At 45.1% G+C, this 23,160-nt stretch overlaps 1 protein-coding gene across 1 annotated transcript; it reads left to right on the forward strand.

Annotated features, from left to right (window-relative positions):
* Positions 1 to 1,410: 1,410 nt before the first annotated feature.
* Positions 1,411 to 21,575, forward strand: DEGS2 (delta 4-desaturase, sphingolipid 2). Its single transcript, XM_069783471.1, has 3 exons — positions 1,411 to 1,498; positions 11,658 to 12,400; positions 19,041 to 21,575. The coding sequence occupies exons 1-3, from the start codon at positions 1,417 to 1,419 to the stop codon at positions 19,182 to 19,184; spliced, it is 969 nt and encodes a 322-aa protein (XP_069639572.1). The 5' UTR covers positions 1,411 to 1,416; the 3' UTR covers positions 19,185 to 21,575.
* Positions 21,576 to 23,160: the final 1,585 nt, after the last annotated feature.

The following is a 23,160-nucleotide window of genomic DNA, read 5'->3' on the forward strand; positions in this document are numbered from 1 at the left end:
TCCTAGAGCTTTCTAGCAGTCAAATGGCAGGGTTTGGGGCTTGGGGGTTGGTGTTTTTTAACTTGTATCATTTCATATAATTCATATCATTTGTATCACTTCATATCAAATCACTCACTCTTGTGCTACCAAGAAATCTTAAATAGTTAAACTAGACTAAAGTAAGAGGTGATAGTATTGCCACGGTTTGGAGGCAAAAATTAGTGCTGAAAAATATTTACAATTCACATTTCCAAGGCTGCTTTTTTGCCCCTTTTAACTTCCAACTGTGCTAGGTGTTTTTAAGGGTAAGAGAGTGTGGAGGGAGCTAGAGAGATTCATATTGAAACAGAATGAAACAAAATTGTCTTCCAACTGTGGAGCTGATCCAAGTGGGATATTGTCAGCGGAAGGACTAATGATAGGGATAGTGAACACTGAAGACAGACAGTGGGTCAGGTATGGGCTTGCAAAAGAGCATAGTGGGAACAAGAGCAGCACTTTAATTTTGGGTTGTGTGTGTAGAGAAACATCACTGTGTAGCATGTGTAACTCCTCTCCCTGTGAATCAGAGGTTAGCAAGGCCACCTTAGTTTTAAGGTTAGCAAGTCCTTGGCCTGGCTTTGTTACCGAGGGAGCAGTGTGATTTCCTGCTACTTCAGCGGAGATGGTACTGGGCCTGGGAAATGGTTCCGCAGAATCTCAGGAGTGAAGTGTGACGCAACCAAGGGCGGGATGCTACTGGGACAGCTCACACAGGTTTGTCAGGGTGCCAAGGAAATGCGTGTCAGGCGTTGGTCATCTTCACCGCCGTCCCAGGTCTTCCACCCCTGGGAAGAGCTCACGTGACTGGGCTTTGCCCTAAGTCACATTCTGCTTAGGGCTGTGGCGCTGGATTTACGGCGTTTGGACTACCCTTGCTTTCCAAAAGCCCTGTCTGGAAGCGCCCGGGAACCAGCCAGCAGCGCCGGTGATCCCCCTGCGCTCCGAGGCCATCCCAGGAGGGGATGGCTGTAGTGGCGGCGTTGAGCCCCAGTGGGCCCCAGGGTGGTGGCAGCAGCTCGACGGCCATCCTGCTGCCCTGCGAACCGCGGCCCACCCCACTCCCCTCGCCAGGCTGCCTTCGAGCCCCCTACAGCAAGGCGGCCCTCCGTCTCCTGCCCCCGGGCACCCCCTCTCCCCCGGCCCCTCCTTGCGCACCCCAGAGGGGCTCTGCAGCTCCCCCAGCTCCCCGCACACCCGAGCGGAGCCGCGCAGCTCCCCCCGCCCCGTCCCACGCGGACCCGAGGCTCCCCCCGCGGCCGCCCCGCCGGGGCGCAGCGCCGGTGCCCGCCGGAGGCGAGAGGCGGGCGGAGGCAGGAGGCGGGCGGGGCCGCCCCTCCGCCGGGCGCGGAGCTATAAGGGCAGCGCGGAGCGGCGCGGAGCGCAGCGGGAGCCATGGGGAACCGTGTCACCCGCGAGGACTTCGAGTGGGTCTACACGGAGCAGCCCCACACGCAGCGCAGGAAGGAGATCCTGGGTACGTCCAGGGGCTCGGGAAGAAGCGGCCGCCGTCGGGGCGGGCGGCCGGGCTTGGAGCGCTCGCCTGGACGGGGAGGGGCGGGCGGAGCGGGGCTTCCGCGCCGGGTCCGCCGACGTCGGTGCCGAGAGCGGCTCGGGGCACCGGCCGGGCTGCGGAGAGCGGGGGCTGCGGCCCGGCGGGCTCGGCGGGGTGTTTTCCCCGGGGGGTTGCTGCTCCCCCCGAGCCTCCCGGCGCAGGCTCGCCTTCCGGAGGCGGCGGAGAGGCACGGCGGGGCCGCCGGCGGCCGAACGGAGCCCTGCTGCACCCAGCTGGGTCCCAGGGGAGGTGACATTGCGGGGCGATCCGCCGCCCCGGCGGCCAGGGCAGCGTCCGACGTCCGCCCCGCACCGCCCCGGGCTGGCGGCAGCGGCCGGCGGCGGGGGGGGACCGGGCGGGGCGGGCGGGGGGCGGCCGCGCTCCCGGGTCTGCACGGGGCGGGGGGTGGCTGGGAGTCCGCCTGCAGGCACGTTTTCCCAGCGTCTTGGTAGTGCGATAAAATAAATGAGGATGTGGGTGAGGGTTTGCGAGAGAACCACAGAAAGTCCCCGCTGCTTGTCAGGGACCGGCTACGGTCTTGTAACTGTACAGCCGGCGTTCACCTGCGTACACGAGTGTGTTGGGTTGGGAGGTTTTTGCTTTTGGTTTGGGGGGTTGGGTTTTTCTGAAGATAGTTTCTGAGAACAACTAAAAGTTCAGAGTCGTTGCAGAATATTGTTGCGTATCTCCTGAGAATATATTTTCAACATTTTATTAATAAAGAAGATTTTTTTTTTTTTTGCTGTTTTTCTTTGGGTTGTTCGCTTGCGGTTTTTTCTTCCCTCTAATGAGTAGGATAAAGTTGTTAAAGATCTTTTATGGAGGAAGGCACTGGAGCTTGTGGCTGAGGTGCTGCACGGGGTCTATGATATTGGGTTGTAGTTTCTTAACTCCTCCACAAACTAACAGATTAATCCAGGATTAATCTAAATTACAAAAACATTTCTGGTATAGCTGTGGTGGTGGAATATCCTGGTCCAGGTTTGAATTATATCCAGGAAAATAATAATTATTTTGCTATGTAATCATGATAGAGAGTCAAATGATGTCATTGTATAAAATGATGCTTCTTAGTGTCATGCTACTACTCATCCTTTCAGTCAAGGGGACTATGTTTTGGTGAGCTACGGGTAGGAGTGTGTATGGTGGGTCTCTCTCCTTGCTAATCTCTTGCTTTCCTGATCTTGCTATAGAGTGGGGACTGCAAACCATGATGGAAGTTGTATTCTAAGGAGGTACTGGAGTGGTTGGAGTGCCTTACCCTTGCTGCAGCGAACTCTTTTTAGGACCTTTCAACTGCATACTTGCAGGGGTTTTGCCTCCACTCTCTTTGGGTTCAGAACAAGCAATTGGAATCAAGGTCCATCTCCTTCCTCGCAGCTCCCCCTGCCCCAGCTGTGGGAGCAGAAGGAAGGGCATAGAGAAATACAACATGGAAAGAGAGACATGGAAGACGTGGGCACAACAATCTGTGTCCGTGTCTGACAAGGCAGAACGGATCATGAAACTAGTGTCATGAATACCAAAATATTACCAAAAGTTATTGAAACTATCATGGTATCCCAGATGATATTACTATAATGATCACCACTGTATTATTCAAAGCCTGAGGGTCAGCAAACCCCTGGTATCTAGAGTATGTACTTACCAAAGTGTCTAGTGTCTATTGAGCTGGAGTGCACTGTAAGAATCTCACATACGTATGAACAAATATCTGTAAATATCCATGTATTTTACATGTTTGTATATAGCAATGCCTTGGGGACAGCATTCCATACTGGTAAAGGGAGCGTTTTCCTCCCAATAGGTTAATGATTTGGTTGCTAAGTACTGGAACTTGATTGTTTTCTGCTTAGGCTGCAGCTTTTTGAAATGTTGGTCTCTTTGAGGCACGACTACTTGGATTTAAGTGCAAATTGAAATTATCCATTAGGAAAAAAAATATGGGCAAACTGTCAAACACATAAGCAGTTTCTTTCTACGTAAGTGGTGTTTCCTTGGGCTGTTGCCCCAATATGTTCCTATAGAGCAACTGTCACAAAGTTGTATGTCCTGACTTGAGAGTTAGTAGCCCAGGTGTCTATAAGACTTTTGTAGTCAGTGACAATATGTCTGAATGATAACTCTGCGAGTCCAATCCCCCTACAATGAGCAGGGACATATTTCACTAGCTCAGGTTGCTCAAAGCCCTGTCTAACCTGACCTTGAACACTTCCAGGGATGGGGCATCCACAACTTCTCTGGGCAACCGGTTCCAGTTGAGCAGCAGAGCTATGAGCTGTGTGTATCAACTGGGCTGACTGGAAGCTGGCTTATGGCAGGACACTGTTGCACTAGATGAACCTACTAGGGATGTGATTCCTAATGGCTATAATTATACCAGCAAATAGATCGACATTTTGTGCAAGGGAGGGATGATACTTTCTCTCTTACTTCTTTGTAGTATCTTGCTCTCAGACTCTAGGTATTAAAATGTAGCTTGTGCTTGGTACTGTCTAGGTGCCAACTGCTTCTAAGTTACCGTGGAGATCTCTTGCCAAGCTGGCACTTCGACCCTGATCACATTATTTGTGTTCCTGAACACGTTATTCACGCCCTTCAGTTTATGAAATTGAATTGTTTCATTGCTGTTCTCTCACCCTCTTGTTTATGAAAAACCTGTTACTGCCTCGTGTCAGGACTGAGATTTGTGTAATGCTGCAGTGAGCTGTGTTAGGGAAAGACCTGGCTAAAAACTAGCCTGATGGGACAGTTTTTTCATCTGGATCTGCTTAGCCTTGCTGTATAGTTATACAAATGCTATTAGAGGGAGAAATAATGTAGGGTGTAATGTAAAGGGGATATCTACTTCTAGTAGAAATAAGATTTCTACTTCAGTGGCAGGAGGGGTCTGTTGGATTGAAACCCTTGGAGAGCTATGGTCTTGCACAGTGGGAAGTGTTGGTGTGTTTTCATTCTTGAGAGAAGATGAAAAAATCATTGCTCAATTGCTGGTAACACCATAAGCACACAACGAATGGTCATTTCACCTGCAAACAGTTTTCCAAATGCAAGTAATGAGAAATTTGTTGTGGGATGGAAAGAATGAGATCTTATTTGTGCTGTGGGTCGGATCTAACTTTGTAAAATTACTGTAGGTTTGTGAGAAAACATCTTGCCTCACAGGATCCTTAGGGAAGCACTTGTTTGCTGCTGAAGATGAGGGCTGAATCAGTGTTGCTCAGGGTAGGCTAGGAGTGTCTGAATATGATCTAACATCCAAGAATAATTAATAATAATATAGCTGGTTCTTTGGCAAGTTATTTTGGAGTGGAGATGGTGCAAGTGTTTTATATGTGCTTTATCCTATAGAAAGACTGAGACGTTAGCCTTGGGGGGAGGGAGGGGGCAGGGGGCAGGGGCAGAGTGAAGGTAGAACAAAATAAAAAAGCCAAAATCCATTTTATTTTAGCATTTAGCCTATTTGAGTATAATAGCTTCCAGCTCTGCTCGCTTATTTAGAGATTAGTCTGCTATTTCTTCCAGCTGACTCTTCTGTTGCCTACTTAAACCTCACATTTATGAAAATTCTGATAAATTGTACCTGCTGAAATGTGCAAGATGTGTATCTCCTTAGCTTAAATCAAAGCTCTGAATTACACATGCTTCTGACAAAGAAACTATGAGTTTGTTTCCCCTTTATGCTGCGGTACGTGGGCACAGTGCTGCCACTGATGTGCACGTTCTCTGATGAGCGCATTCAGAATAGCTGCGATCTCAGTGCTCACGCCAGTTCCCTGTGGGGATCACCTATAAAATAAATCACATGAGCAGAAAGTCACTGGTTTAGGAGCTTGTGCTGACAATGTATTAAGTGCAACTGAAGGCTTCAGTTTACTCCATGTTGCAGGTTTTTTTCAGAGGGAGTCGGAAGCCCTCTTTCTAGCATTCCTACATCCCTTTACTCTGAACCAGCTAATAAACAAGCATAAATAAACAGGTCATAGCTGCTGTCGTAGTGATGTGCTGACATCATCCATCTCTGTCCACACCAGCAATGTGCCACTACTGTGGTGCTTTGCCTCTGGTGGCTGCTTCTGGGTGACCCGGCTCCCTTGGACCAGCTAGCACAAACCAATTTAGGAGCTTGTGGGTGGCAAACACAACATTAAGACCCTTGTCTTTGCACAATGGATACATAAAACTTCAGTGTAGTTAGTTGGGCCATAAAGGTTTCTTATTAATTTGCATACTGGAGGGGGCAGGAGACTATGCAAAGCCAGAAGCTTTTGTCATGTATGTTGTCCTCTGTGTGTGTCCTACGTGTGTCCTGGCTCATGTGTGGTTTGAATTAATCACAGAATGGTTTGGGTTGGAAGGGACCTTTAAAGGTCATCTAGTCCAACCCCCCTGCAATGAGCAGGGACATCTTCAACTAGATCAGGTTGCTCAGAGCCCCGTCCAACCTGAGCTTGAATGTTTCCAGGGATGGGGGGCATCTGCCACCTCTCCGGGTGACCTGTGCCAGTGTTTCACCACTCTTACATTTATCCCTTATATCTAGTCTGAATCTACCCTCTTTTAGTTCAAAACCTTTACCCCTTGTCCTATTGCAACAGACCCTACTAAAAGGTCTGTTCCCACCTTTCTTATAAGCCCCCTTTAAGTATTTAAAGGCTGCAATAAGGTCTCCCCGGAGCCTTCTCTTCTGCAGGCTGAACAACCCCAACTCTCTCAGCCTTTCTTCATGGAAGAGGTGTTCCATCGCTCTGATCATTTTTGTGTCCCTCCTCTGGACCTGCTGCAACAGGTCCATGTCTTTCCTGTGCTGAGGGCTCAAGTGCGCTGTGCTGTTTATGAGCATGTTCATGAGCTGAGCTGCTAAAAGGCAAAACACTATCGTGTCAGCAAACAGACTTCTTTTGGTTTTTTATTTTTTTTGGTACAAATACAGCTCCAGCATAGGGCACGGGGTACTGAAGCTAACATCCTGTGCCTGGTGTCTCTTATTTGTTCTGGCAGGGACTCATAGTTGATAGAACGTAGTCCGGGACAGCAGCATCACAGAGATTTTTTTTTTTTTTTTTCCCCCCTTTCTCTTTAACAGGCCTTCTGAAAGTCTTATACTGATATTATCTCTACTTTGACTATACCTGTATGCTGCGCTTGTGGTCAAAATAAAAGAAGATGAAGAAAGTAAATTTCTTCTTTTGTTACAACTAGCTTCTCATGGATGTGGGCAGGGCTGCTGCTCCTTTAAACCTCTATCACCCCTGTGTTTGTGGACAGCTCCTGCTCTTGCCCGCATCCAAATCCCATGTATGCCAAAATGTGCAAGTGCTAAGTATGTGGTGTCACATCAATGAGAAATTGTGTCTGGTGCCATCACTGAGGTCTAACTGGGGCTCTCCTGAGTCATCTCAGGAACATTGTCAGTGGGAATAGAGGATGAATGAGGGTTTAGAACAAGATATTTGCTGTCTCCTGAGGAGGAGGAACACCAGGACCTAGCGACTGACGGCTTCTCCAGGAACAATTACTCCAGCCATAACTGAGGATCACTGTAGGGCTATGGCAAGTGCTCCTGGATCTCCAGAGAGGAACATCAGGGCAACAAAAGTGTAGTCAGGGTAATTTGCCAGTAGCGTTTCAGTGAGGCATGCCTCTAGAAAGGTGGCTGATGCTTGCACACACCAGTGGAGTGATCTCCGTGAAACATTAATTCAGTAAATGAGTTGTTTCAGAATCGTGAATGCTTCTGAAAATATACTTGCAGCATTTGTTCTCTCTTGACTGCTGTTCTTTCATCCACACTGTTGTACAAGTGGGAGATGCTGTCTTTCATCGTCGTGGTACAGATTTCAGCTGCTCTGAGGTAATGGTATAGAGACCATGGAGCTGGCTGGGCAGAATTATTAACTACATCTACCCACTGTACTAAAGTGCCTGCACTGCTTTTGCAGTGTGCTGACCTTGGAGACAGAAAAGTCATGCTTCTGCACTGCTGTACATCTACACCAGTATCCCCACACTCCAAATGCCAGTACATTGGCTCAGTCTGGACAACTAGAAGCAGTGTATGTGGATAAGCTGTCTGCTGGGCTGAGCTAACAGACTTTCTCAATAACCTGGAGGCTGGAGAATGTGCTGTGGAGACATCAGAGTAGCTGGAACCATCCTGGTCCCGTTGTACTCTAAAGGGCAAATCCTGGTCCCATGTGGTCACATAAGGGAGGGGTGGACACAAGACGTTATCTAGAAGGGCTGAATGATGGTTTGGTTTTTTTTCTTCTGTTCCTGTGCCCCCTCCATGCCATGATTGTGCATAACAAAGAGCTCAGTATAGATTACATTTTATGCCCATTGTCATGTATTAGCCCTGACCCAGTGCTTGTTGGGAAGCAATGGACTCTGGCCATATAGAAGCTCATCATTTTTATAATGGAAAAGTGCTCAGGAAGACCAAAATGGAAGAAAATCAAGAAAGAGCAGCATGATGAAAATCTCCCTTCAGATGCCTCATAGTGTGAAACTCTAACAGTCTCAAGAGTAGAGAGTAGGTGTCTTTATTGTGTGGTTGCCACAGGTCTGATAATCCTTTATGGCTCCTGGTTCAGCACTGCACAGTAGCCCTGTCTCTGATTCTCTGTTGCCTTTGGGACGTGCAGATGGCTGATGTCTGGTTTGCACAGCGCCTATGGACACTTGTCACAGCAGCCTTACAGGGTTGTCCAGGTTTTTCAACTGTAAGTGCTCTATCTTGCCTTACTAGTATTCCTTCAGCTAACTGCAAGGCATGAACACGAGGGAAAAATGAGATACATGTTTATGTTGTTCCATCTTTGCATCAGCACGTTATATATAAACTTCTGTCATCAGGATCGCTTAATCTGAGATTAAGTGTGTCTCACTGAAAAGTGCTTGGCCTCAGGTTTTGAAAGGGTCAGCATTCAACATTTTGCATGTGAAGTGCTCCTGAACCAAACGATCTCTGGCAGGCTACTGTGCCAGTGAGGCTTTTGGCCTCCAGTGAGCCTAGCAGTCCCACCTGTCAGCCTCCCTGAGGTTTCTACATGCCATGGAAATGGGAAGGGTTTATCAGTATTAATGATAAACAGACACAGTGTTGTGGTTTAACTAGTATGCAAAGATTTCATGGTGGAGAGGAGTTAATCATGTGTTGAATTTAATATTAAACCCTAGCAAGTTACTTAATAGCTGTCACCTGCGACAAATGCGATCTACCTGCATTGCTGCTTGCAGACACTGTTGCTGCCAGTTGGCAGTTACTACTCTGAAACCTCTTAAATGTAATCTGCAATCCTTGTTAGCTGCCACAAAAAGAAATAGGTTGAAAACTTTCATTGTTCTCAAACTACAATATAAAGCATCTCTTAGTCATTTTCCCATCCCATTAAAACTTTTTTTTTTTGGTCAAAGTGGCCTCAATTTGACCAGGCTGAGGAACAGATTTGGTTGTTTTACATTTCTTCATCTCTTCTGTTGACTGCAGTAACTTATCTCTACCAACTGCATGACTGAAAATTTGAAGTGGCTTGATTTATTAAAGGGTTTTCTGGGTTTTGGACAGATGCCCCTAAGCAGGACATTAAGCTACATAAAATTGTATTTCTGTAACAGATTTTCTGACCAGGTCATTATATCAAGTTATTCTTTAGAGTGGATATCCCAGCACTTTGTGTAAAAAAATGTTGGTACCTGTGTAGGTACCAGAGAATGATTTCGAGCACGTTAGCATTTCTAGTGTGAAAACCGTAATTTCAAAACCTGTGAAAACAAGGACAAAACCAAAACAGCAAAACAACCCCCCCAGGCTTTCCAGAGATTTTTATCAAAAAGTTTGGCTGACTTCAGAAAGACATGAGCTTTTACTAGAACTTCCCCACCACTTAGAAAATCTCTCTCTTGTCTGAATACTCCTGTCCTGGTTTCAGCTGGAATAAAGCTAATTTTCTTCTTAGTAGCTGGTATAGTGCTGTGTTTTGGATTTAGGATGCGAATAATGTTGATAACACGCTGATGTTTTAGTTGTTGCTAAGCACTGTTTATACCAAGTCAAGGACTTTTCAGTGTTTCAAACTGCCCTGCCAGCAGAGGCTGGGAGTGCACAAGAAACTGGGAGGGAATGCAGCAAGGACAGCTGACCCAAATGAGCCAAAGGGCTATTCCATACCATGTGATGTCATGCCCAGTATATAAACTGGGGGGAGTTGGCTGGGGGAGCACTGCAGCTCAGGGATTGGCTGGGCATCCATCAGCAAGTGGTGAGCAATTGTATTGTGTGCATCACTTGTTTTGTATATTCTATTATTATTATTAGTAGTATTTTCCCTTCTTTTTCTATTTCTGTCCTGTCAAACTGTCTTTATATCAACTCATGAGTTTTACTCCCCCCCCCCCAATTCTCTCCCCCATCCCACCTGGGTGGGGGGGAGTGAGTGAGCAGCTGTGTGGTGCTTAGTTGCCAGCTGGGGTTAAACCACGACATCTCCTCGTGGTGATTTTTGCCCCTTCATCCTCACAAGAGAAAGAATTGAGAATATCTCTTTTCTCGTCATCTTTCACAGCACTTGTCTGATCTTTATTGTCTCTAACCTCTCTCAAGTTGGACTGAAGTTGGCCAACAGGCTCAAAAGTTGTTGGAAGGGTTGCAGGGCATGATCACATCAACCTGCTTCTTTAAGTAGTGCTTCATCTCTCTGAGCTTCTGCAAACTTCTCAGGGTTCACTTCTATAAAAACCTTCTCTACGTCCTGCACTCAGTACCTGCCACTGCTTACAAGGTCACATGAAGTTACGTGTATTGTCTCCAGCGTTTGTTTATCATATATACAGCTGCATGATTGCAAATCATTATAATCTGATTTTATTGCATTGGTATTATACTGTGACAGTCAGATGATATTTACTTTTATATTCATAAAATGGGCCTATTAAACTTACAGGGACATGCTGTGTAACCTCAGGGTTCAGAATGAGTGACTTGTCCTACAGTCTTATCTGTGTAAGCTGTAATTATTGAGAAATGCAGAGTATGAGTTAAAGGAGGGAGGCCAGTAGGTGGGTAAAAGCCATAAAACAGTGAAAAAATTCATGTGCAAGTTAATACTGGAAATGACAAGTGTGAGTTCATAAAGAAGACACCTGAAGCAATGAACAGCACCTAGAAGATAAGCTGTACTTCTGTGTATTTTCTTTTTCTTAAAAGGACAAATGAATGGCCAGTAGAACCAAAGATCAGCAAGCTGGTCCTGGCCTAACACACGTCAGACCTGGCAAGCTTAGCCCATGTTTCTCTGATGCTGTATTGTGGTATTTGTGAGGCTGCATGAAGCTGTTGTGTGATTATCTATGTGACTTTCATCCCTGGTTTTGGTATGTGACTTGGAAACAGGCTAATTAATGGGAATAGAGAAAAAATTTCTGTGTCTTACAAATGCCTGATAATATTGCTGACTTTCTTGTAATGTTACCATGTGCAAAGAGTTGTACATGTTGTAAGCACTGGTGAACACTCAAATACTTAGGAATTTTTTTTAATGCTACATTTGTCATCTAACCACAGAGCAAAACCTGGCAAGCCTGTTGCTCAGCCCTCTTTTCTCTGCTAGTATGTCTGAAGCAACAGTGTGAAAAGGGCTACAAAGAAGGCAGCTGCATCCCTTTTGTGGAAAACAGCATCTGGACTCGGCAAAATAAAAATGGAAATTAAAAACTCAAGAGAAGGTGCTTCTTAGAGCTTAAATCTGGTGGGTTTTGGCATACTAATACTCATCATTGTGAAGCAGTACTCATCGTTGTGAAGGCACATGATGCCACATATTGACCATCAGGGTAATTTTTTTTTTTTTGTGTGTCTGTATATCTCTCTATATGTCAATCACAATTGGACATGTTGCTGGAAGTGAGAATGGAACCTGTACATTAGTAAAGCTCTCACTGTAGTGGCAACCGTTCTTTGGAATTGCTATTTTCTAAAAGTAGGGCCTCAAACATAGGGTGATAAAAATAGAGTCCCAGTGGTGATTATGTTTACTTAACTGTGATCTAATGAGATTTTTCTCTGCATTTTTCTCTTTAGCAAAATATCCAGAGATCAAGACTCTGATGGGACCAGATCCACATTTAAAGTGGATTGTATCTGGAATGGTTTTCACGCAGTTTCTAGCATGCTACCTGGTGAAAGACTTATCTTGGAAATGGATTTTCTTCTGGGCTTATGGTTTTGGGGGTTGCATCAACCATTCACTGACCCTAGCCATCCATGATATTTCACACAACGTCGCCTTTGGGAATAAGCAGGCCAAGTGGAACCGATGGTTTGCAGTCTTTGCCAACTTGCCGATTGGCATCCCTTATTCTGCCTCCTTCAAGAAATACCACATTGACCATCATCGGTACCTTGGTGGGGATAGCCTGGATGTGGACATTCCCACAGACTTTGAGGGTTGGTTTTTCTGTACACCACTTCGGAAACTGCTTTGGCTTTTCCTCCAACCGCTGTTCTATAGTCTGAGACCACTGTATGTGAACCCCAAAGCAATTACACGGATGGAAATTTTTAATGCTCTCGTCCAGTTTTCTATAGACCTTATAATTTACTACCTTTGGGGGCTCAAACCTATTATTTACTTAATAGCAGGTACGATTCTTTGCATGGGTGTACATCCCATTTCTGGGCACTTCATAGCAGAACACTACATGTTCTTAAAAGGGTATGAGACATACTCTTATTATGGACCTCTGAACTGGCTCACCTTTAATGTAGGCTACCACATGGAGCATCACGACTTCCCCAGCATTCCCGGATGCAGATTGCCAATGGTAAGTATGGCATGAGCATGAGTGAATTGGATTTTTATAAAAGCTGCTAAACTGTCTCAAAGAAATCACTCCAAATCATAGCAACAGATCAATTTTAAAAAGAAAAAAAAAAAAAGCAAAAAAAAAAGCAAGCTTTTTGGATTTGTTTTGAATTCTTTCATTTTAAGCAGGAGATTGAGAGAAATGGCTGCCAAGCTGCTGTAATATTTAGTTTATTTGATGGAAACAAGAACATCTGATCCTCAGAGGCCTTGAGGAATACTTTTTGCATGATAAAATCCTCCAACAATGCTCTAAATTTCTCCGTTTCCTTCCCTCAGCCACCAGGTTTTGTCTCTTTGAAAGTTTAAAGGCCCATCTACAGTGAGGCAGGTGGCAGTTACTACTTGGAATTTGTTTAATGATCAATCTGCTAACTATATTGCTTGATTAACATCAAACAAAAGTCTTTCTATTTTTGAGGTGACATAAGTATTGGGGCATGTTCCAGCCTGACACAAATAGCACCAGAAAATAAAGCCCCACTCTACATGACTTGTTTTAGCTCTGCTGCCCCACCCACAGAAACTGAGGATACCTGATCTGTCATTGGGAAAGTGCTGTGGCTTTCCTCTTTTGAAAGTCAAGCTCCTTTTTGTTTACGTTTTATCAGTTGTGGGAATCAAATTTGCAAAGCCCAGGTGTCTAGGAATGGTTTTCAGTTTCCCTCCAGGTATGTAGCTGCTCTCCTGGGTTTTAATACAAGGGTTCCTCAGCAGGTGCTCACAGCGTTAGGGGTACGTGACTTCGAAGTACTTACTCTTACATACAAATCCTCTGGCATAGTAGGAAGGAAACATCTTCTGTCTCTGGTCTGATGCAAAGTTGGCGGCTACTACTGCAACATCCTCATGAGGCGGAGGTAGAGCTGAGGAGTCTGAGGTTCAGGAGCTGTGACCTCCCCACTACTGCATAACACGCACAACTTTTACAGTGGTATATCCAGGCAAAGCCTGCTTTATGAGTTAATGTCGTTCATCACAGAAACGCTGTCTGAGAGAAGGCTCAAAACAAGAGGAGAGTTTCTTGTGGTGTAGAAGAGCGTGGAGAGCCTCTACCTAGCCTGCAGTTGTGTTTTAACACACCTCCTTTACTGCTGAAGTTCTGTCCGGGAGAAGCTGGCCGTTCCTGGTGGGTTCAGAGCCGCTGGTAAAGCAGCCCACGTTCGCAGGTGAAGTTCTCCTGTCAGGCACTCCCATTGCTGATACACCCGATAGCTCAGCTGGGAAGTGCATGAGTTTAGTTTTAGTCTCAAATGTTCAAACTTGTTAGATAGGCTTAGATACTTAGATTACTGAAATGTAAATAGAAGAAGAGAAGGAGGTTAGCTCTGTATCTTACACAAGGGAGGTGAGTGACTAATTGAACTTGCTGGGACTGTTGCTCCAGACCTGATTGAGACCTGAAAAGCTCTTCCCCACCCACACCACAAATAGTTCAGCCTAATTCCTCGAGGCAGTGCAGCAGCTGGAAGTGTCTGCCCTCCTGTGCAAAGAGGATAGAGTTATTAGTTGAATTTCATGGGCTTGTGTTCATGTGTTTCTAGCTCTTGGGTAACTGAGACTTGCACTGCTGGTGGAGGAGATATGAGGCTTGTCAATTGCTGTTGCCTGACAGAACTCTACGGAAAACTTTGAGTCTTTGACGAGTGATCAGTTACAAGTGAAAATCTATTAGGAAGTGAAAAGCCTTTGGCAAAACCATTACTGTAGAAAATCCCTTGTCCATTAAAACAAGTTGGTTATTCTTTTCTGCGAATTGAGAAGAAAAATTCTCTGCCTCTTTGGTGGAAGGAGATAAGGGGACAGATCTTCTCTGGATAGCTTTAAAGTTTGAACATCATAACAGGTAGCGATAGAAACCTCCCCTCACTCTCCTCTGCTTAACCTCCCAGCAAATTCTTCACTCGGAAAAGGTCTAGTTTTTTCAGATCTAGTCTCTTGGGCACTTGAACTTCTAATAGTTGAATTGTATAATATAGATGACCTCTTGGTATAGCTATTTTTATTTTTAATTATTGGCAAGTAGAAAGTGGAATATAGATCTTTATTTGGTTTCTGCATGATTGAGAGCAGGGGAGAGCAGGGGAGAAATAGGATCAGAGAATAACTGGATCTTAATCTTGAAAAGTAGCTGGCTCTTCCACTTGCTTATCAGAAAAGTGAATTCAGCTTTGTCCTTTGTTACAGGTGTGTCATTCAGAATGTTCCGAGTAATGTGTTTGCCACTGGAAAGACCTTTACCCTAGAAGTGTGACAGATTTGAAAGAGGAAGAATCAGGCTGTGCTGTCAGCTTATAGGTACTAAAGATGAGTGACATGAGTGTGCAGTAAGAATTTGTCCCACTAGTATAATGAGAGATTACACAAGAGACCATGAAATTTAACATTATAATGAAGGACCTGCTCTAAAAAAAACCCCTATAGACTTAGGACTAGATTACTCTTTGCATGAAGCCTTAGAACTATAAAATTGTTTACCAAATGAGTAAAAAGATCCATCCTTCATTATCTGAAGGATTGAATATACTTACGGAGAGAGGGGATGGGAGGAGGAACCCAGTACTCTTCCTACAAACTGCAGTAAGAACTGCAGCATTACCAGAGGCAAACTAGTTACTCATTAAGCTTGTGGGAAAAGGAAAAGACATGGTATGAAACCAGATTTATTAGACAGACAAGACTGGAAAACATGGTAGATGTGCTGGTGTTGAATTGCAGATTTCATTAACCCTGTGATGGCTAGGAGGACTAGCTTGAGTGCTCCCCCCAGTCAAGGACTATAGAGGGAACTTCCATAATATGCCTTCCAGCATTCTAAACATAATTTTCCAGCTTCTTATCATAAGGATCTCTAGCTTCTGTATAGCCCTAGGACAAAGGGTCTAAAACAGCCGTGGTGAAATATTGGGTTGCATTTTACTCTTGCGCCTATCATACAATGGAGTAGGATTGGGGTCCTGTTGCTGTGCTCTACAAGCACAAAACCAGAAGCAAAGTTTCAGTCTAAAAGATGTGATTTCTTACCTACCACCTTGAGCTACTTGAAGAAAAGCCTCAATATACCAGGTGCCAAGTGCCTAATAAGCTTCTTGCAGACTTTGCAATCTCTTGTTATCCTTCCATGATAACTTCTATTCACAAACTAGCAATGAGTTAAGACAGTTGAGATCTGTAAGGAGGAAGGGAGGGAGGAATTGAAGCAAATGGAGAATCTCCAATGCAATATGGAGAGCTTGAGGGGGAAATCAGGCACAGGATTTAGGAATACTTTGTCACAGTGCCATCCTCTTTGAGATGATCTATGATCTGGCTGCAAAACTTGCTACCTGGAAACTGCCATCCGCAGGTTTTGTACTGCACCCAGCATGCAACGTGGAGGATGACTCTTCCAGCCTCAAACATACTTAACAGATGTAGTTTAATGTTGCATTTAAAAGGGAATCTGCATTAAAACCCCATTACTTTCTGCCTTCCCTCCCCTGCCCCGATTTTCTGGTAGGAGGAGATAATTTTGTTTTACATATGGAGATGCTGAAAGAAATTACAATAGATGAGCTGGTTTTGTCGGGGAAACTTTTGCGTAGATCCATTGTAAAAGAGAAGCCACTTTTAAAATTCTTGCCTGCCATGTGATAGCAAAATGGGAACATGCACCTAAGAAACCTCCTTGTCTTTTCCATAAGAAAACTGTTCAGAAGTCGTCCCTCTAACTGCGTTCATTAAATTTTCCCTTTTCCCCATTCCTTTGTCACAAATATTTTATTGCAGTTCACCTTCTCCTCTCCGTTGTTTCTGTACATCTCATACAGTTGTCCTGCCCAGAGCACAGGGAACTTGCCAGTGGGACAAGTGCTGCCTGCCTTCCTGCACGAGGTGCTGCTGGGCACAAAGCCAAGCAGAGCAAAGACCTGCTGTGTGTAGGTGTGAGTCACTGTCCTGCAGCTGATCTAGGGTAACACACTCCAGTGCGAGCCCCTTGGCATCTCTTGTGGTTTCCATACCGACCTTCTCATTCAGAATGAGCTGCCACCGTAATCTGCAGGAACGTGCTAGATGGATACGCTTGGTGAACAAGCAACTCCTCCACCACCTGACGCTGGCCAGCAGCAGCTTGCCAGCCATGACTGGGCTGCCTGCTTCCAGAATATGATCTTCTTCAAAATTCACTGCTGGCTATTTTGATAAATCATCTTAATTATCAAATAATACTTGTATTCTGGGTGCCTATTTTAAATCTGTAATACAACCACAGAATATGCGTATGGAATATATTTAAGTGCAAGTTTCCAGACCTGTATGTTCTGTCCACCTGAGCTCTTCAGCACTATGCCCAGACTACATTGCTGCTCTTGTTTGCTGAAAGTGCTGAAACTATTGGGTTGAACATAGACAGACTGTTTATTGGCCTCTTCTCCAGACCATTTTTTCCTACTTCATCACTGGGGTCCTTTTTAGTTAGCCTTTGGTGCCAGAGGGCACAGCCGCTGCCCGAGATGTTCCTAGGAGCTGAATTGGTTTCTGTGAATCTCCAGCCTTCCGCTTCCATGTGCAAGGGGCAATACAGAAAGACTTTCTGAAGCCCTCAGTGGTCAGAGTCTAACATGATCAAGAGCTCTGCAGAATAATGTGACTAGCTGAGAAAACATGTCTGGTTCAGTCTATTGTTTCTGTGGGCAAGAAATATATGGGGGTTCTGGAGAAGAGGGGAATGGTAGGCTTGCCATATGAACTTTGCTAGTAGAGATGAGGGCTGAATTACTGTTCCAAGTCAAAATTCAGGCAGAACTTCTAAAATGGAGGTAGGAAGGAAGGTCTGTAAGCAGCACTGTGCTAGGGAATGACCAAGTCAGAGCTGGAGTGAAGCTTTTGGGGCTGGGTATCTGAGACCCTCTTTGTGTTTGCATAAGGCCTCATTAGTGGCTTTCATTCAAGGGAATCAAGGGAGCTTACTATCTAAATAGTCCTCCATCTCATCCTCTGGCTATTTCAGTTCACCCAGCTGGGAAAAGGGAGGATACAAAACCCAGATTAGATTATTTCTGACTGTGGTGGTTACAGAAGGAGCACAGTGAACTAAATTTGCTTCTCCAGAGATCTTACCCCGTGCCTGGAAATCACCCTTCTTCCAGTCGTTAACAAACACCTCTAAGGGGAAATGCTGATATTGACTGAATCCCATTGAAAATGAACAACATTTGAAGTACAGACCAACACTTCAAAGCAGGATATAGGGAATTATTAGGAAGTCAGAGGTATTCAGTGAAAGGCAGAATACAATCAGACCTGAACTGAATCTTCCACCTCCAACGCAGCACTACCATGCCATGAGCAGAAGGAACGCGTAGGGGCTGAGGTACAGAGGTAAAAGATCTTAATGAAACTTGTACGTTACCCAACCTACCTCACAGGGAAGTATCTGTAAGGAAGCTGAATTAACGAGGAAACTAGCAGGGAGCTGTACTGGTTTATAATGTAACTTTTGTTGGGATTCTTACCTTTTCACAGTCAAAATGCTGTGTTAAGTTTCCACCATTACACCTTGGATGCTGATGAGATCCTCCTCCCAGATGGCAATTTCTGTGTAACCCTTTTGCTCTTCACTGGAAGTCCGTGCTGTGCTCAGCATAGCTGGCTTTAAAATTCTGCAGGGATTTTAAAGAGAGAAGTCAAGCTGTCCAGCAAGACAACCTACTCTAGAATAGAGCTTTGTTTGTCTAGGAGGTGGGGCTGTAATAAAACCATGCCCAAGCAGTTTATGTGCAAGGCAACAATAGTTAACAGACTCTGCTGCTTCATAAGTGTGTTCAAAAAGCAGAGAATCTAGCTGGCGCAGGGACTACTGATAACCTGGGAATCCTGGGAATCCCTATAGTCCCCTGAACCTGCCAGATCTGAAACCTCTTTGTCCTCTGGTTCTGGCCTTACTCCCACTACAAGCACCACCCGCAACGATGCACAGTGCTTCTCTGATGGCAACAGTCTTAAGACTTGGGGATTTGTAACAGGGATGAAATTGTATTAGACTTGTGATCTAATAATGAATCTTGCATCATTTTTAACACCAGACTGAGGAGAATGGACGACCCCTGCAATTTCCTCTGCCTGCTGGAGGAACCCGTCTCGCAGATTTGTATCACAGTAGCAGAATGGAGGAAAGAAAATGAAGTGTAGGCAAGGCTGTGTCTGGCATTTTCTCAATTGGTATTTCTCTCCTACACGGAACCCTCAGCAGATGAATATTACGAGTAGCAAACGGGGCTTTAAATACAGCGTGTTGGAGTCTTGGCAATGTATAAGGTGGATTAGTCATCTCATTGTGGAGATCCCCCCACCTCCGAAATGAGAGAAAATAGTTCTGACTGAAGGCAGTGATCCATCATCTTTCAAATCCTGACATTGTGAGGCAAAACTTACATCAGAAATCTGCTAAGAAGTATCTAAATGTATTTAAGTACATCTCATTTGGCTGAACTTCAGAAGCTCACAAGCAATAACAAGTAACTTCAGGTTATGGCTGTGCTATCAGATCTGAATGTGAAGACTGAAACACACCCGACCCTGTGCAGCTAAACAGCTCGTTCTCTCTCTTCTTCTTCCAGGTGAAAAAGATTGCAGCAGAATATTACGATAACCTCCCACATCACCAGTCCTGGATTCGAGTTCTGTGGGACTTTGTGTTTGATGACGCTATTGGTCCTTATTCAAGGGTTAAGAGACTATGCAAGCTGGCAAAAGAAAGCTAACGGACTAGCTCCGCCTGCTGCATTGGTGTTTTGTTTGTTCATTTGAACGACTGGAGTTTTCTGCAGAAGTAGAAGGATGTTTGTGTGTGCTGAATTAGCGTCGGTGCATGCTCCTTAGACCAAGAGGATGAATGTGAAAATGAAGCAATTGGATGCACTATTTTAGACTATTGATACTTTTTAATAAAGGATATTTGCATATGTAACCCTGAGAAATTAGATTAGAGTGAGCTATGATTATATGAACCTTTGGTCTAGGCTTAGAATTAACTTCCTGGGCCACGTGTGCCTAAGTCTGCAATGGAGAATGCTTGGTGCGTGTATGTGTGTAGTTCAGGACTGGTTTCTCTTCATGCCAGATTAGGTGTAGATGCTCTGCGTGCACAGGACTGTGGAAGCAGGGAGGACTGGCATGCAGTAGTAAATGATACTTTCTGGAGCACACAAGGGTGCCTTTAGCTCAATGTCTTATCTAATACCTTCTGATAATTGCTGGTAGCAGAGGTTTTAAATATGCAACGGAGTATGTGTATATTTTTGTATATTTGTATCATTATTTTAGCAGCTGCTGTTTGACCTTTATTCAAGGGCTTTGTCTAAACCTTTTCTGAATGCATTTCTATTCTTAGGATCTAATACTCAGTGTAGCTAACTGGCAGAGCTGAACTGTGGCGTGGAGAAACCCTTCCTTTAGTCTTCTGCTCGCTGCCTGATCAGCAGCATGGATGTGCTCCTGGAGGAACTGGGTGGTCCTTTCTCACTCACCTTTTCAACAGTATTCATGTTTCTCATCCTTTTCCTCACTGTAAGTTCTTCAGGGAATTACATTAAAATTACAGAATTTTAATTGCTGCTTGCCAAGGTTGTTAATATTCCTGATCACTTTTCTTGGTCTTCTCTATATTATACCCCTTTCTGTGAATAGGAGTTGGGAGTATGTGTCAGTGAAGACATGGGGACCTTATAGTGATATTTGTTACTAACCGCTTTCAGAAAAATTCTAACTTTTTTCCTCTGTCATTCAAGGGGCACCAACTTGACATTTGGGAAGCACATGATACTCCAGCTATATAGAAGTTGCCACTGATGGCATTAAGGGGGATATACCTGGAACATGTATCTGGGGTTGCTTCACTCCCTATGTGTCTTACTTTGTGCTATTGACATTAACTTTCATCTGTCATTTCTACCCGCTGGAACAGTTAAATCTTCCTGCCTGTCCCCTCCACCTATAAACTTCTGGCTATCCTCAATAATTCTGTATCATCAAAAAACTTAATCACCATGCCTTTCTCCAAGCAGGACGGTATTTTGGGAGTCAGGAGTTCAGATGCCATCTAATAACTTCCCTCCACCCTGGAAAGCTGACAACTTACGTCTGTCCTTACTAAGTGGTTAATAGAGAAATCTATAAATGTCCTCTTATACTCTAACCCTCTAACAGTTTAACTTTTTTGTTTTCTTCTGGAAATCCATGTCTGTAACAAAGAAAAGGATTATTGTACATTCTCGCTGGTCCCTCCAAGTATGTTATTAGACCTTGGAAGCCTGATTTCCTCAATAAACACAGTTTCATTCCTTCTTCCTACAGCACTGGATCCAGTGAGTCAGTCTGTCCATTCGCTAGCCTGGCACACCAGGTAGCTGAGCTAGCCTGCTGCAACTTGGGTTCCTCCTCCTCCATTTCCCCTTCCTCCATTTTTCTCATCTGATTTTGGCAGCTGTGTAAATACCCGGGTTTGCTCAGCAATGCGACATCCTTTGTGATGCAGGGGCTGAATACCAGTTTATTCACAGATACTGTTTCGGTATGTGGGTTGTACTTCTGGAAAAGAAGAGGAAGAATGAGAATTCTTCTGACATTTCAGACTTCACTGGTTCTTCAGTGAAAAACATACTTAAGTTCTCCCAAAGGAAGAGCTTTGGTGTGGGAACCTCCATGAACTTCTTTATATCAGCGCTCATGTCAGCGAGCTTCAGTGTTTTGTTAATTTACTTCAGTGCTGCTGGCACTCCACAATCTCCTACTCAACTTCCCGTGTCCTTAGCAAGCTGTTCCTCAACTCTCCTGGCCAACTTAGCAAGTTAATATCAAAACCATAATAAAGATTATGCTGCCTTCCTCAATCTGACTATTGTCCTTCTCCTCTATGGTGGGTGACCTTTCTATAGTTCCCTTACTCAGCTGTTCCATGATGCAGTTACCTATGTGGTCTATAGATTACTAGCCTAGCCTGACACAGAGGCTGTGGTGTAAACAGAGGGTAACCAAAATTGGCAACCGCTTCTTATCCTGCCTCCCATCAGTATTTCCATTATGGTCCCAGCTTGCTTTGCCTGGCCAGCCCTGCCCCGCAGCCCTCCTGCTCTGCACTCTTCATCTCAGCGGGGATTTGAAGGGGCTGGAAGCCTGGTGCCTGCAGATGTGCGGTGCAAGCTGAGTTTCAGCGCGTGTGGCTGCTGCTGGAGAAGGCTGTGATCCTGTCCTTTCCATGGGTGCTTGTCCTTGCCGCTACCAGCAATGTTGGCAGAAGAGGGTTTTTTTTGTAACCATGGGGCATATGGGTCTGGGTTAAAAGTACATTAGGGCTATATATAGTTTTACTCTCTTTGCTTAAAAATTAATCGAGATCTCCTTTACTGTGTGACAAGAGGAGATAGGAGGAACAAGTAGCTGTATGGTAGGTCAGAGTGAGGGTTAATGCCCCCTTTGATTTCTGCTATGTAAAATGCTTGTGGCCTGCCCTGTTGCAGCAGCTCAACAAGCCCAGCATGAAGGGACACCCTTCTCTACCGAGGCAACAAACAAACCGAATTAGCGTCTGGGAGGGGGAAATCCTCCAGCAGTGCCACTACTGGAAATAAACCGCCAGGTGCGTCCCTGTCACTGGAGCTGTAAGCTGGGAACCAGCGAAGTGCTAGCGATGCCAGGACTGCTCCCCTGCCCCTATCAGCCAGGCTTCCCCTTCCACCCCCGTGCACCTTGCTCCCACAGCTATCAAGTGGCCCGGTGCAAATTTCAGCTTATTACGTTGATATTATGTAAGGCCTGCAAAGGTAGAAGAAAAAAGTTAAGAAAAACTCATTTACAGCAGGTGGCTGATGTTAACAGAGCAGCACACCGTATCCAGGCTGTACACTCGGCCCAAATTACAACGTGGTTATTACTGACCTTAGGCGAAATGCCACATTCCAAGGGAAAACATGAACCGTGCCAGGCCCCAACTTCCTGAAGCTTAACTAAGATTATGGGAGAGTTTCACAGAATGGTTGTGATCATCTGAGAGGCAGCAGTTTTGAAAAGTACTTGCCATCATCAGGTATGCCATTAAATGGGTTTATAATTAAGAAACGCGTGAGTTACTGTATGAAATTTATGCAAGAGAGCATTATAATCTTTGCTGTTACTGATGCTTGTCTGTGTTCTTCCTACTGGAAAGGCTCCTTCTCCTGGTCCTGGGGTTGTCATATTGTGTTGCACATCAATGTCTGCCGCTTTAGTTCACGTGTGGAAATCTTACCCCACTGTTTAACCTGTCTCTTGCCTTTCCACTGGCATTAAACAACTAACAGACATCAGGCTCAGCCTGGAGCTCGCTGTTGCGTTAAATTCAATTTTTTTCCATTCCTCCCATATGTAATCTACAGTATAACTACATTGGGAAAAAAGACTCTTTTCTAAAAGGCAGACTGGGTTGCTTTGAAGAGTGCTGAAGGACAACCCCACTCTCCCCAAGCCAAAGCACGTCCCAGTTTACAACTAACTGCAAAGCACACCCCACCCTGCCTCCTCTCCTGGGTCTCCTGCTGCTGGCCGGCAGTCCCTCCCGCCTGCTGCCGTGCTCCGTGAGGTCTGGGGGACACGGGCAAGGGGACAGCCACAGACTCCCCGGGGCTGCTGCACCAGGCTCTGCTCCCAAAACCATTCCTGGAGCCTGGCTTTTAAAACAAAATCTTCAGGAAGGCCCCAAGCAAA

This window comes from Haliaeetus albicilla, chromosome 5 (genome assembly GCF_947461875.1).
Source record: "Haliaeetus albicilla chromosome 5, bHalAlb1.1, whole genome shotgun sequence".
In the NCBI taxonomy this organism is placed as follows: domain Eukaryota; kingdom Metazoa; phylum Chordata; class Aves; order Accipitriformes; family Accipitridae; genus Haliaeetus; species Haliaeetus albicilla.